The sequence below is a fragment of the Trachypithecus francoisi genome, unplaced genomic scaffold (assembly GCF_009764315.1).
Source record: "Trachypithecus francoisi isolate TF-2019V2 unplaced genomic scaffold, Tfra_2.0 Lachesis_group3, whole genome shotgun sequence".
NCBI classification, from domain to species: domain Eukaryota; kingdom Metazoa; phylum Chordata; class Mammalia; order Primates; family Cercopithecidae; genus Trachypithecus; species Trachypithecus francoisi.
The window spans coordinates 117,829,918-117,845,927 of record NW_022681468.1 but is presented as its reverse complement, the minus strand read 5'-3'; the positions used below and the strand labels follow the sequence as shown (position 1 = coordinate 117,845,927).

General features: G+C 40.0%; 1 protein-coding gene across 2 annotated transcripts in view; it reads left to right on the top strand.

The window, feature by feature from the left end:
• THSD4 (thrombospondin type 1 domain containing 4) overlaps window positions 1-16,010 on the top strand; it is a 702,948-nt gene that overhangs the window by 310,866 nt on the left and 376,072 nt on the right. For both annotated transcript variants that reach the window (XM_033189536.1, XM_033189537.1), the window contains one exon: window positions 937-1,073. In XM_033189536.1, coding sequence (XP_033045427.1) covers window positions 937-1,073 — 137 coding nt within the window. The remainder of the gene's footprint in view (window positions 1-936; window positions 1,074-16,010) is intronic.

Here is a 16,010-nt window from a genome sequence, read left to right as displayed (position 1 = left end):
AATATGGCTGGGTGTGGTGGCTCATGTCTGTAATCCCAGCACGTTGGGAAACCGAGGTGGGTGAATCACTTGAGGTCAGGAGTTCAATACCAGCCTGGCCAACATGGTGAAACCCTGTCTGTACTAAAAAATACAAAACAAAACAAAAAAAAAATCAGCTGGCTGTGTTGGCAGGCACCTGTAATCCTAGCTACTCGGGAGGCTGAGGCAGGAGAATCCCTTGAACCCGGGAGGCGGAGGTTGCTGTGAGCCAAGATCACGCCACTGTGCTCCAGCCTGGGTTACAGAGTGAGACTTGTGAACATAAAAACTGTGTACTCACTGTGATTGCTGATATATGAAATATATTTAGGTTGGTGCAAAAGTAATTGTGCAATTACTTTGGGACCAACGTAATTAATTATGACAATGGCAAAGCATGGGAGGATGTCTAAAAGTAGAATCTGTTACTTGCATGGCACGAGTCTTTAAGAATTCCTTTGTAATATTCACTCAGCATTATATCACTACTATATGCAAATAGATCAAGATACAATCCCTTCCCCTCTGTCATCGAATATGGGGAGAGCTGATAACTTTCATGCACTTTTAAAGAGTGTGTGATTGCGAAATGTCTAGAATAGGCAAATCAATAGAGACAGAAAGTAGATTGGTGGTTGCCAAGATCTAGGGGGAGCGAGGAATTGAAATGACAGCTCACAGGCACAGGGCTTCTTTTTGAGCTGATGGAAATGTTTTGGAATTATATAATGGTTGCGGTTGGACATGCAACCTTGTGAATATACAAAGACTTATTGAACTGTATAATTGGTTAAAATGCTTAATTTTATGTTATACGAATTTTATCTCAATAAAAATTATAGGAAGAAAAAAGGTGCTGATTCCACAGAGATGATATTGCTTATACCTTACCTTTATTTTATTTTATTTTGGTAGTAAAAGGCAATCGCAAATGTGAGTTGAACTGCCAGGCAATGGGCTACCGCTTCTATGTACGGCAAGCTGAGAAGGTCATCGATGGCACCCCTTGTGACCAGAACGGCACGGCCATCTGTGTGTCTGGGCAGTGCAAGGTAAGTGCCCCTGAACTAGGGTGAATTCTTAGGGTGTTTGATCTGTGACTGCTGATTCCATTGTTTTCCAGGGAGGGACTAGGCTGCTAGCTGCCCCCAGCCCACGTCGGGGCCACTGAACCATGCACTCTGGGAGGAGTGGGCTGAGATGGGGCTGCTTGGTCAGCCCTGACTGTGCTTTTGATCTTTGTGCGTCACCAGGTCCCACTCTAGCATTTCCATTATTAAGTGATTTATGTTGACACCACATGCTTCACAAGGGACACGGCAATCTTTGCTAGTTGGATCTGGAGCTCCTTCCTTGCCTGTGAAATGGAAGTTACGGAAAGGGCACTGCTGGTTAAATCAAGAAATGGTTGGCGTCATGAGGGTGGCATTTTAAGGGAATGGCATATTTTATCTTGCCTCTCCCCAGAAGGGGCAGGCTTCCAAAGGAAAGTTGTTTCGTGCCTTTTATAGCAGAAGTTGTACTTTAAACAGGAAGTTTTCAACCTCCTTGGGCTTCTGAAGTCTGTTCCAGGAACTCCCCGCCTGGCGTTCTGCAAACATTCTGGGCTTGAGAGAATCCTTGTGGAATACTCAGTGTTGACAGAAAGCACCATTTGGTTAAAAATAGGCATCTTAGATGAAATGGCACAAAGTCTGTAGCCACATTAATTTGCGCTTGAACTTCTACCCTCCTTTCATCTACATATGTATTAGTGGAGCTAAGCTTTAGCAGGTAAATGACTCTGGAGCCCAAACGAAGAGTCTATCTTAATTAGCACTCTATAGCTAGCTGGCAGACCAAGTTTTATCACAGGAGGAGCTCTTTGGCTGTAACACCTGAAAGTTCCTATTGTACTTTGAATATGAATTGCTACAGTGTTTAATATTAGAGATATTGAGGTGTGATTTGTGAGCACAGCCTACCCTCCCAATAACATTTTGGATGAGGAGGTTTCAAATAGGATGCAAAATAACTTATAAAACAGGATTGATATTCTCAGATTTTAAAAAAGTATATTTTTAATTATTATGAGTGTATAATGGATGTATATGTTTATGAGGTATATGTGATATTTTCATACAGGCATACAATGTGTGATGATCAAATCTGGGTAATTGGGGTATCCATCACCTCAAGCTTTTATCATTTCTTTGTATTAGGAACATTCCAGCACTACTCTTTTATTTTATTTTACTTTATTTATTTATTTTTTGAGGTGGAGTTTCACTCTTGTTGCCCAGGCTGGAGTGCAATGGCATAATCTCAGCTCACTGCAACCTCCGCCTCCTGGGTTCAAGTGATTCTCCTGCCTCAGCCTCCCAAGTAGCTGGGATTACAGGCTCACGCCACCACGCCCAACTAATTTTTTGTATTTTTAATAGAGATGGGGTTTCACCATGTTGGCCAGGCTGGTCTTGAATCCCTAACCTCAGGTGATCCACCCACCTTGGCCTCCCAAAGCGTTGGGATTACAGGCCTCAGCCACCTCGCCCAGCCTCTACTCTTTTAGTTATCTTAAAATATACAATAAATTATTGTTAGCTATATTCACCAAATTGTGCTACCAAACACTTGATCTTATTCATTCTAACTGTATTTTTTTGCCCATTAACCATCCTCACTTTATAACCCTGTCCCTACTACCCTTTCCAGTCTCTGGCAGCCATCATTTCACTCTCGGTCTTCAGGAGTTCAATTTTGGTTTTTTTAGCTTTCACATATGAGTGAGAACATGTGCTATTTGTCTTTGTATGCCTGGCTTATTTCAGTTGACAGAATGTCCTTCAGTTCTATCCATGCTATTGCAAATGACAGGATTTTGTTCTCACATTTTGATTGCAAGTTCAGAAAGGAACAAGGTGTCACTTGATATCTGATGTGTATGAAGTATCTTTGGAAGAGCAAACACTGAAAGAATTAGGATGCGGTATAGAAGAGGCAGGAAACATCATGGGAAACATCATAGCCTCCAATTTTCTGCTCCTTTGGGAAAACCACTGGTTTTCACACATCGTCTCAGAGCTTCAGCATCCTCAGAAAATACCCAAGGGCATTCTCTTAGAGTTTTATGATCTCCAACTTTTATGTTCTCTGTTTCTAAATGTTACTGAACTAAAATGATGGGCCTGATAGCAATCTAGCTTTATCTTTCAGATCCCAAATCAACTGTTTAATTTCTGAATACAGGTGCACACTGCTGAGGAATGGTGAATGTAATGGTAGAGTATAATGGTTACAGACCTGCCCCCCGAAGTCGAATTGCCTGGGTTCAAGTCATGCCTCTTCCACTGATTTACTGTGTGATTTTGTAAAAGTTACTTAAGCTCTCTGTGCTTCCGTACATCATCTAAAAAAGGAGGATGGTACCTACATCCTGTGTTGTGGTGAAGAGTCGTGACCCTATAACAGGGTCTGGCATTCAGTAAGCATACTGGCATTTATTAGTATTATCGCTGCGTATGCCTACATATATACCGTTGTACCTGGATTTTCTATGCAAAAGTATTTGCCTTTTCTTGTTGGTTATAGATCTGTCAGATACAGATGCTCTTTTGGGTCAGCACTCTCACGCTATAGTGTGAATCACTGGGGGATTGCAGATTCTGATTCAGTAGAGCCTGGGGAAGGGCCTGGGAGTCTGCTTTTCTAACAAACTTCCATGTGATATTGATGCTGCTGGTCCCTGGATCATATTTTGAGTAGCAAGGTTTTAAGGGACACTGATTAAAATATAGTTAACAAAGAGCCAGAAATATAAATATATGGTGGTGAGATGACTTGGAAGGAATATGAAATGTGGTCTCTTCACTGGGAGAACACGTTTTCTTAGTATTTCATTAAATGTCTATTAGCTGATGATACAAAAGAAAAGCAAACACTTATAAGGACATGGATATGGATTCTTACTAATTGATGAAAAACATTCAAACTTTACGGCAACACAGTTTGCAGATAATAATTGCTAAAAGCCTGAAACAGACGTTTTCCAGGATGTGAGTATATATTAATAGGGTTCTGATGCTACTAGGACTACTTGGATACTACTTTGCATTTGTTCTCTGCATTTGCCTGAAGTTCCCTCATTGAAGTTGTTGGAACCACTGACTATCCTGTCCTCTCTAGAACTTCAGTTTAAATAATCAGAAGTACATTTGCTTCCCAGGCTGAATTTCTGTTTACTTTACAACTTTCAAAGGGTGGCGTGTGCTGTTCGAAATATTTGATTGGATGCCCAGAATTCGAATTGATTTCTCCACCTCTCTGACTTGTGGCTGAGAAAGCCGTGGCTTGCAGACAGTTTTCCCTAAGATGTGTGTCTGCATCTGACATAGTGACACAAAGCCTCTCCTGGCCACATAGAGTTGAAAGAAATAGGCAGGCTTGCAAGAAAAGTTAATGAAAGGTGACAAGCATTGCATAATAATATGAGCTGAGTCTACAAAAGAGTCCTCATGAGAGGAGGGCACCGTCCTCACATCGAGCCAAGTAAAGGCCCCAGGCCCACCCATTGCTGGCTTGAATGCTCTGTTTCAGCTCAAGCTAGAGCCTATGTTTACCCAGTTCTGGAGCTCCCTGTGTTTCATTTATTTTTAAAAAATTCTTAATTTGTCACTTTTGTGGGCACATAATAGATAGAGTACATGAGATAATTTAATACAGGCAGACAATACGTAATAATCACATCAGAGTAAATGGAGTATCCATCCCCTCAAGCATTTATCCTTTGTGTTATGAATGATCCAATTATACTCTGAGTTATTTTAAAATTACATTATTATTGACTATAGTCACCCTGTCATGCTATCAAATACTAGATATTATTTATTCTTTCTATTTTTTGTACCCATTAACTATCCCCACCTCCCCCTTAAACCCCACTACCCTTCTAGCCTCTGGTAACCATCATTATCCTTTCTATCTCCATGAGTTCAATTGTTTTAATTTTTGGCTTCCACAAATAAGTGAGAACATGGCAAGTTTGTCTTTTTTCTTTTCTTTCTTTTTTTTTTTTTTTTGTTTAGATGGAGCCTTGCTCTGTTGCCTAGGCTGAAGTGCGGTGCTGCAATCTTGGTTCACCGCAGCCTTCGCCTTAGGAGGTTCAAGCCACTCTCCTGTCTCAGCCTCCCGAGTAGCTGGGATTACAGGCATGTGCCACCACACCCGGCTAATTTTTGTATTTTTAGTAGAGACAGGGTTTTGTCATGTTGGCCAGTCTGGTCTCGAACTCCTGACCTCAGGTAATCCAGCCACCCTGGCCTCCCAAAGTGCTGGGATTACAGGTGTGAGCTACCTTGCCCAACCTGAAGTTTGTCTTTTTGTGCCTGGTTTATTTCACTTAACATAATGACCTCCATTTCCATCTATGTTGTTGCGAATGACAGGATCTCATTCTTCTTTGTGGCTAAATAGTACTTTATTGTGTATATGTACCACATTTTCTTTATACATTCATCTGTTGATGGACACTTAAGTTGATGCAAATCTTGCCTTTTGTGACTAGTGTTGCAATAGACATGAGTGTGCAGATATCTCTTCGATACATTGATTTCTTTTCTTTGGGGTATATGCCTACCAGTGGGACTGCTGGATCACATGGTAGCTCTATTCTTAGTTTTTTGAGGAACCTCCAAACTGTTCTCCATAGTGGTTATACTAACTTACATTGCTACCTACAGTGTAAGAGGGTTCCCTTTACTCCACATCCTCACCAACATTTGTTATTGCCTCACTTTTAGTGAGTTATTCACTCACATTTGAACTGGGGTGAGACAATGTCTCATTGTAGTTTGGATTTGTATTTCTCTAATGATCGATGATGTTGAGCAGGTTTCCATATACCTATTTTCCATCTGTATGTCTTCTTTTGAGAAATGCTTATTCAAATCTTTTGCCTATTTTAAAATCAGATTATTAGACATTTTTCCTATAGAGTTGTATGAGCTATTATATATTCTGTTTATGAATCCCTTGTCAGATGGGTAGTTTGCAAATATTTTCTCACATTGTGTGGATTGTCTCTTCACTTTGTTGATTATTTTCTTTGCTGTGCAGAAACTTTTTAACTTAATGTGGTCTGATTTGTCCATTTTTGCTTTGGTTGCCTGTGTTTGTGGGGTATTACTCAAGAAATCTCTGCCCAGTTCTATGTCCCGGAGAGTTCCCCCAATGTTTTCTTGTAGTAGTTTCATAGTTTGAGGTCTTAGATTTAAGTGTTTAATCCATTTTGGTTTGATTTTTGTATATGGTGAGAAAGTTTAGTTTCATTCTTCTGAATATGGATTTCCAGTTTTCCCAGCACCATTTTTTTGAGGAGACTGTCCTTTTTCTAATGTATGCTCTTGACCCCTTTAATGAAAATGAGTTCACTGTAGATGTATGGATTTATTTCTAGGTTCTCTATTCTGTTCCATTGGTCTATATGTCTGTTTTTATGCCAGTACCATGCTGTTTTGGTTACTATTGCTCTGTAGTATAATTTGAAATTAAGTAATGTAATTCCTCCAGTTTTCTTCATTTTGCTCAGGATTCCTTTGTCTATTCTTAATCTTTTGTGGTTCCATATAAATTTTAGAATTGTGTTTTTCTATTTCTGTGAAGAATTTTGTTGGTATTTTGATAGGTATTACATTAAATATGTAATTTGCTTTGGTTTTATGGACATTTTAACAATATTAATTCTTCCAATCCAGGAACACAGGATATCTTTCCAATTCTTTTGTGTCCTCTTCAACTTCTTTCATCCATGTTTTATAGTTTTCATTGTAGATCTTTTACTTCTTTGATTAATTCCTGGGTATTTTATTTGTAGTTATTGTAAATGGGATTAGTTTTTAAATTTATTTTTCAGATTGTTTGCTGTCGGCATATAGAAATATGTATGTTCACTGTTCCCATATAGAAATGTTACTGTTTTTTGGATGTTGATTTTGTATTTTGCAACTTTACTGAATTTATCAATTCTAATCATTCTTGGTGGAGTCTTTAGTGTTTTCCAAATATAAGATTATATCATCTGCGAACAAGGGTAATTTGACTTCATCCTTTCCAATTTGGATGGCCTTTATTTCTCTCTCATGTGTAATTGTTCTGGCTAGGACTTCCAGTACTACATTGAATAACAGTAGTGAAAGTGAACATCCTTGTCTTGTTCCAGATCTTAGAGGAAAGGCTTTTGGTTTTTCCCTATTCAGTATGAAACTGGCCATGGGTCTGTCATATACGACTTTATTATGTTAAGGCATGTTCCTTCTATACCCAAGTTTTTCAGAGTTTTTATCTTGAAGGGATATTGAATTTTATCAAATGCTTTTATTAGCATCAATTGAAAGGTCATATGGTTTTTGTTGTTCATTCTGTTGCTATGAGATATCACATTGATTGATTTGCCTATGTTGAACCATCCTTGCATCCCTGGGATGAATCCCACTTGGTCCTGATGAATGATATTTTTATTGTGTTGTTGAATTTAGTTGCTAGTTTTTTCCTGAAGGATTTTTGCATCATGCATTTGGAAGTATTGCCTGCTCCTCTATTTTTTAGAATAGTTTGAATAGGAGTGGTGTATTTAATCTTATTTAAACGTTTGGTAAAATTCAGCAGTGAAGCCAATGGGTCCCAATCTTCTTTACTGGGAGACTTTTTGTTACTGTTTCTATCTCATTACTTGTTATTGGTCTGTTCAAGTATTGGATTTCTTCATGGTTTAATCTTGATAGGTTGTATGTATCTAGGAATGTTATTCATTTATTCTACATTTTTCAGTTTATTGACATATAGTTGCTCATAGTAGTCACTATTGATACTTTGAATTTCTGTGGTATCAGTTGTAATGTCTCCTTTTTTAGCTCTGATTTAATTTATTTGAGTCTTCTCTCTCTTTTTCTTAGTCTGAGTAAAGGTTTGTCCATTTTATCTTTTTCAAAAACCAACTTTTCATTTTGTTGACCTTTTGCATTGTTTTCTTCATTTCAATTTCATTTATTTCTGCCCTGATCTTTATTATTTCTTTTCTTTTTCTTTTTCTTTTTTTTTTTTGGACAGAATCTTGCTCTGTTGCTGAGGCTAGAGTGCAGGGGCATGATCACAGCTCACTGCAACCTTGACCTCCAGGCTCAAGCAGTTCTCCCAGCTCAGCCTCCTGGGTAGCTGGAACTACAAGTGCATGCCACCACACCTGACCAATTTTTAAAATTTTTGTAGAGATGGGATCTCGCTCTGATGCCTAGGCTGGTGTTGAACTCCTCGGCTCAAGCAGTTCTCCTGCCTCAGCCTCCCAAAGTGCTGGGATATAGGCATGAGCACTGTGCCTGGCCTATTATTTATCTTTCACTAATTTTGGGTTTTTTTCTTGTATTTCTACTTCTTTAAGATGCATCAATAGGTTGTTTATTTGAAGTTTTTCTACTTTTTTGATGTAGGTGCTTATAGGTATAAACATCCCTCTTAGTACTGCTTTCAGTGTATCCCATAGATTTTGGTGTGCTGTTTCCATGATCATTTGTTTCAAGAAATTTTTCAGTTTTCTTCTTAATTTCTTTATTGACCCATTAATTATTCAGGAGCAAATTGTTTAATTTCCATGAGTTTGTATAGTTTCCAAAATTCCTTTTGTTATTATTTTCTGGTTTTATTCCATTGTGGTCAGAGAAGACACTTGATATTATTTCTGTGGTTTTGAATGTTTTAGGACTTGTTTGGTGGCCTAACATATGGTCTATCCTTAAGAATGATGCATGTGCTGGCCGGGCGCGCTGGCTCAAGCCTGTAATCCCAGCACTTTGGGAGGCCGAGACGGGCGGATCACGAGGTCAGGAGATCGAGACCATCCTGGCTAATATGGTGAAACCTCGTCTCTACTAAAAAATACAGAAAACTAGCTGGGCGAGGTGGTGGGCGTCTGTAGTCCCAGCTACTCGGAATGGCATGAACCCGGGAGGCGGAGCTTGCAGTGAGCTGAGATCTGGCCACTGCACTCCAGCCTGGGCGACAGAGCGAGAGAATGATGCATGTGCTGAGGAAAAGGATGTGTATTCTGTAGCTGTTGGATGAAATGTTCTATTAGATCCATTTGGTCTGTAGTATAGATTAAGTTTGATGTTTCTTTGCTGATTTTCTGTCTGGATGATCTGTCCAGTGCTGAAGAGTGCTGTGTTGAAGTGTCCAGCTATTAATGTATTGGCATCTGTCTCTCTTTTATTAGTTTTAGTACTATTTGCTTTATATATCTGGGTACTCCAGTGTTGGGTGCATATATATTTATCATTGTTAAATCCTTTTGCTGAATTGACACCTTTATCATATAATGACGTTCTTTGTGTCTTTTTATAGTTTTTGCGTTGAAATCTAGTTTGTCTAAGTATAGCTACTCCTGTTCATTTTTGGTTTCTATTTGCGTAGAATATCTTTGTTCATCCCTTTATTTTCAGTCTTTGTGTGTCTTTATATGTGAAGTGTGTTTCTTGTAGGAAACAGATGTATGGATCTTTCTTTTTCTTTTAATCCATTCAGCCACTCTGTCTTTTGATTGGTGAGTTTTGTCCATTTCCATTCAATGTTATTATTGATAATTAATGACTTATTTCTGCCATTTTGTTGTTTACTGATTGTTTGGCAGTCTTCCTTCTTTCCTTCCTTCCTGTCTTCCTTTTAGTGAGTGTGATTTTCTCTGGCAGTATGTTTTCATTGCTTGAGTTTTGCTTTTTGTATATGTTGTGTTTTTTGGTTTGGTTACCATGAGGCTTGCAAATAATGTCTTACAGTTCATTATTTTAAACTGATTATCACTTAACATTGATTGCAATTAACAAGCAAAGAGAAACCAATACAAATTTTACACTATAACTTCATCTCCTTGCTTTTTAACATTTTGTTGTTTCTATTTATGTCTTGTTGTACTCTCTATGTCTTGAAGAGTTATTGTTATTATCTTTGATAGGTTCATCTTTTAGTCTTTCTACCTAAGGTAAGAGTGGTGGCCGGGTGCAGTGGCTCACACCTGTAATCCCAGCACTTTGGGATTACTTGTGGTTAGGAGTTCGAGACCAGCCTGGTCAACATGGTGAAACCCCATCTCTACTAAAAATACAAAAATTACTTGGGTGTGGTGACATGCACCTATAATTCTAGGTACTCAGGCATGAGAATTGCCTGAGTTCAGGAGGCAGAGGTTGCAGTGAGCCAACATGGTGCCACTGTACTCCAGCCTGGGTGGTGGAATGAGACTGTCTCAAAGAAAAAAAAAAAGGAGTAGTTTACACACCACAATTACAGTGTATAATATTTTGTGTTTTTCTGTGTACTTACTATTACCAGTTTTGTACCTTCAATTGATTTCTTATTGCTCATTAACATCCTTTTCTTTCTAGTCTCTTTCTACTCCCTTTAGTATTTCTTGTAGGATAGGGCTTGTGTTGATAAAATCCCTTAGCTTTTGTTTGTCTGGGAAAGTCTTTATTTCTCCATCACATTTGAAGGGTATTTTCACCAGGTATACTATTCTATGGTAAAAGTGTGGTTCCTTTAGCATTTTAAATATGCGATGGCACTCTCCCCTGGCCTGTAAGGTTTCCACTGAAATGTCCACTGCCAGCCAGATGTAATGGCGCTCCATTGTATGTTATTTGTTTCTTTTCTCTTGCTGCTTTTAGGAAACTTTCTTTTTCTTTGACCTTTGAGAGTTTGATTATTGAATGTCTTGAGGTAGTGTCATTTGGGTTATATCTACTTGGTCTTTTGTAACCTTCTTGTACTTGAATATTGATATCTTTCCCTAGGTTTGGGGAGTTCTCTGTTATTATCCCTTTGAACAAACATTCTACCCCATTTCTGTCTCTACTTCCTCTGGAAGGCCAGTAAGTCTTAGATTTGCACTTCGGAGGTGATTTTCTAGATCTCATAGGCATGCTTTATTCCTTTTTACTTTTTTTCTTTTGTCTCCTCTTGTGTATTTTCAAATAACTTGTCTTCAAGCTCACTAATTCTTCTTTCTGCCTGATCAGTTCTGCTATTGAGAGACTCTGATGTATTCTTCAGTATGTCAGTTGCCTTTCCGCTCCAGAAATTCTGCTTGATTCTTTGTTAAATGTATCTGATAGAATTCTGAATTCCTTCTCTGTGTTGTCCTGAATTTCGTTGAGTTTCCTCAAGACAGCTATTTTGAATTTTCTGACTGGAAGGTTACATATTGCTGTTTTTTCAGGATTGGTCCCTGATGCCTTATTTAGTTCATTTGGTGAGGTCATGTTTTCCTGGATGGTCTTGATGCTTGTGGATGTTCATTGGGGTCTCGATAGTTCAGAGTTAGGTATTTATTGTAGTCTTCACAGTCTGGGTTTGTTTGTACTCGTCCTTCTTTGGAAGGCTTTCTGGATATTTGCAGGGACTTGGGTGTTGTGATCTAAGTGTTTGGTCACTGGAGGCATATTTGCATTAGGGGACACCTTAAGCATAGTAATGTTGTGGCTCTTGCAGACTCATAGAGGTACCACCTTGGTGGTCTTGTGTAAGTTCCAGAAGGATTCCCTGGATTACCAGGCAGAGACTGTTGTCTCCCCTTACTTTCTCCCACAAGAATGTAGCTTCTCTCTGTGATAAGCTGCTTGGAATCAGGGAAGAGGTGACATAAGCACCCCTGTGGCCACCACCACTGGGACTGTGCTGGGTCAGACCTGAAGGCAGCACAGCACTGGGTCTTGCCCAAGGCCTACCATAACCACTACCTGGCTACTGCTTATGTTCACTCAAGACCCTAGGGCCTACAATCAGTAGGTGGCAAAGCCAGCCAGGCTTGTATCCTTCCCTTTAGGGTGGCAAGTTCCTTCCAGCCCTGGGCTGCTTCAGAAATACCATTCAGGAGCCAGGGCCTGAGGTCAGAAACCTAGGAATCAATTGGTGCTCTATTCTACTGCAGCTTAGCTGGCACCCAAGACAGAAGACAAAGTTCTTCCCACTCTTCCTTCCCCTTTCTACAAGCAGAGGAGTCTCTCCCTGTGGCCACCACCTCCATAGGCCCACGGAGAGCACTACCAGGCTCTTGCTGATGTTCACTCAAGGTCTTTAGAGCAGTTGGCTCCCCTCTGGCCCCGGGCAGGTGCAGAAATCCTGTCCCAAAGCCAGAAATTAGGGACTCCAAGAGCCCACTTGGTGCTGTACTCCACTGTGGCCAAACTGGTATTTAAGCTGCAAGACAAAGTCCCGTTTACTCTTGCCTCTGCTTTTCTCAAGCAGAAGGAGTTTCTCTCCATAACCACCACAGCTGGGAATGCCCTCAGTCACAGCTGAAGCTAGCAGATCTCAGAGTCTTACCCAAGGCCCACGATGTGTGCTACCTGGTTACTGCTGCTGATTATTCAGGGCCCAAAGGCTCTTTAGTCAGCAGGTGATGAATCCTGCCAGGACTGGGTCCTTCCCTTAAAGGCAGCAGGTTCTCTTCTGGCCCAGGGTATGTCTAGAAATGTCTTCTGGGAACTATGGTCTAGAATGGGGGCCTCAGGACTTACATGCTGCTGTATCCTACTTTTTGACAGGGACTGGAAGGAGTCTAAATGTCGGCTTTGGGCTAATTACTGCATATCGAAAGGCCTCGAAGGGAAAGGGCAAGTAGAGCTCTCATTCTGTCATTTCCAAAAACAAGAGGATGTATTGGAAGCCCGCAGAAGTTCTCCCTCCCTCACCCCAATCCCTTTTGCCAGACATCAAAAACGAATATCTGGCCAGTCTTCAGAGAGGTCTCAGAGACACTCCAGCCCTCTCCAGTCATTACTGTCATTTATACAAGCGAAATATCACTTAGGTCTAATTAACAGAGAGCACAATTATAATTTCTATTGTTAAACATCACATTAACCACGCTATGAGTTAGTTTTACTTGATCTCAGCTTTAAACTCTATTTTTAAATGTTCCAAAATTTTATAGTTTGGGGGTGTATGTATTATTTTTGCTCACAACTTAATAAAAATAGATGAAACTTTGCCTTGAAGGTATAGCAGGCATTTGAAAGAACAGGGTCATGTGGGTACGGCACTAGGAAAAAATAAACCAAAACTTTAGCTCCCTGGAGACCAACCTTTCAGAAATCTCAGGCTTCCAGACTTTAATGATCCTGAGTCAGAATGACCCCAAGGCCTACTCCCATCCCCCCTAAAAAAGTGTTTGGTAGTGAAGGAACAGAACTTGAGTAGGTGCCTTGCAAAAAATAGCTGCTTTGAAATCACAGGGGAGGAAGGTGTTGAAGCTGATGCAAGCCAGCAAGGAGCCATTTCTGAGTTTACCATGTGCTGCACCCTGGGTGGTATCCTTTACACAAAAATGATTTTGTTCATTCATTTATCTTTACAATGACCCAATCAAAGAAGTATTATTAATCCCCATTTTGCAGAGGACTATGGTGAAGATGAAGTGAATTGTACACACTAAATGCTACAAAGGGGGTTATTATTAATATTGGCTTTTTAGGCTGAATTGTTAATCAGAATAGAAAGAGCTGTTTATATGTGTTGGGAAAAAATTGTTTTTAAGTCTTTTCCCTCTTCTAAGTTGATTTTTCTCATCTCCTTTTTCCAAATGACCATCTTTTCAAAACACAAATCAGGATGAACCTCTCTTTTGACTAAATTCCACCTGCGGCTCCACAGTGCCTATGGAATAAAGTCCCAACCCTTCATCATCTGCCTCCTGCCAGGCCTCCTGGCTGCCAGTGCCAGCCAAATGGGGACGTGTCAGTCCTTGACCCTGCAGGCCTGCTGGTTGGTGCTTTCACGGGAATGCATGTACTGTCCCATCAGCCTGGAGTGCCTTGCTGTATCCAGTCATGCTTTAGCAAAAAGCCTACCATTTGAATGGTTGTTTGAAATAAATGTGTAAATGAAAGAAGGCACTTGGTACTCAGTATGTTGAATTTCAGCAAATGAAGTTAACCTTGAATTCATCACAGAGTTTTCTCATTTGGGGCCTGGGATAGGCAAGTTGAGTACAGATAAAACAAGGAGATAAAGCCCCCTTGGCCAGATACCCAGAACGCAAGGCCTTGAAGGTGGGGGAGAATTCTTGGCACCCTCCCAAGCCTCTGTCAGCCTCATCTTGTTTTTTGGTTGCTTACTCTGAATTTCTCGAGCCCTTGCAGAGCTGATGGCAGAGGAACCTAAGAAAGTGTGAGTGCATGCTCCCATGGTGCCTTCTGGTGAAGGGAAAGAAGCCGCCTTTTGGCTCCCGAACTCCTCCCTTATATCAGGCACATCCTCTGGTCAGTCATCACCTCCACTGCAGGGCGTTTCCTACGGCTCCGCCATCCACTCACACTCAGTATGGGCCTTGACACCTCCTCCCCCAGCTGGGACACCACTTGGCTTCCATCAGGACACATCGGCAGAGAGTTTCATATTTATTCAATAAATTAAAGCAAGGTAACTGTTTCCAAATGTTGAGAGATAAGCTGTGAACCAATGTGTTGCCCTGACTGGGAAGGATGACATAATGAATGTGTGTATGAGTAAGTATATCCCTGTGTGTGTGTACGCGCGCGCGCGCGCAGGTGTTGAATGTCCATTTCCCTCCTTTATATATACACTATTGTGCTCTGCTGAACCACACAAGTAGACCCTGCTCATTTTTTGACCCTTTGGCCCTACATTGCTTTTTTACTGGCTTCACTTTGCGGGCTTTCCTTAGATTTTATATTGTTAGTCCAGTGAAACCAAGAGAATAACTGGATTGGGTAAATTGTTCTTCTCTTTTCCAAGATATTTGCATGATTCACCCTTGAAAGAGGGTGGATAGCTTCTAATTTGCCTGAATTCCAAGTTAATGTGACTCTTTGTGAACTTTCTCTTTTACACCCACCCCAAGCAAACTCTAATCTAAAAGTACTTTCTGCTTGTGACTATTCAAAAGTTTATCATATTATATTATAGTTATTTTGACATGTGTCTTAGCTCCTAACGGAGAGAGATTGAGTATTATATGTATTTATATCCTCAGTGCTTAACAGATTAAAATTATTCAATAAATGTTTTTTAAATATATACAAGAATGGAACAAAAGAACAAGTTAGAAATTTGTTGTGAAACCTCCTTTCCTGAAAATAATCATGAATAGGATTAACTAAGAAGTAAACTTTTGGGACACTTGATCTGTTCTTAGGACCTCTTGAAACCTTAAACTGAAACCAAATATAAAACTGATGAAATTTGCTTTGTTATATGTAGTTTAGAAAAATTATATAGTATTTTTCTTATTTTAATCACTAGAACAACTACCCAACATAAAAACCCTGTTTAGATTTCTTAATCGATATATAAAATAATCAACCTAAATTATACACATAATAATTAATTAATACAACAAATAATCATAACTGCTCACTGCCATACGTTGGGCAAGGCATTGGGATTAAACAGTGGAAAAGATTAACACAGTTTCTACTCAAATTGAGCTTAAAACCTAGTGGGAAAAGTAATACAAAGTCAGTTAATAAGCGAAAGAATTGATGAATGCTATGAAACATTCAAATGCGTTCAACAAATATGATGATGAATGCTGTTGATGAATGCTGTGAAGTTGAATGAATGCTGTGAAGTTAACAGGGTAGTGAAAAAATGGTGGGGGGCACACATTAAATGGAGTGTTAGGTGAAGGTCTCCAGGGAGGCCAGGAGTCCAGAAAACAGGTGAAGGCAATGTTACTGACCTCCCAGATCTTAGAGATTGGAGAAAGTATATGCCAAGCCTCTAGCCCAGGACCCAGCACATATGAGATACTCAGGGTAGAAGTTGAGATGACCATTTTGTGCTTGCGCCTTGCTCTCTACCCCTGAGTTAATCTGGTCTACTTCTGGTGGTGCCATTCGTAGTTCCTCCAAGGTATGCACACTTCTTTCTGAACACATGCTGGCTTTAGCAATGGGAAACCCTCCATTAAGTCATTCTCCAGGCCCAAAATACTCCCCTGGAAA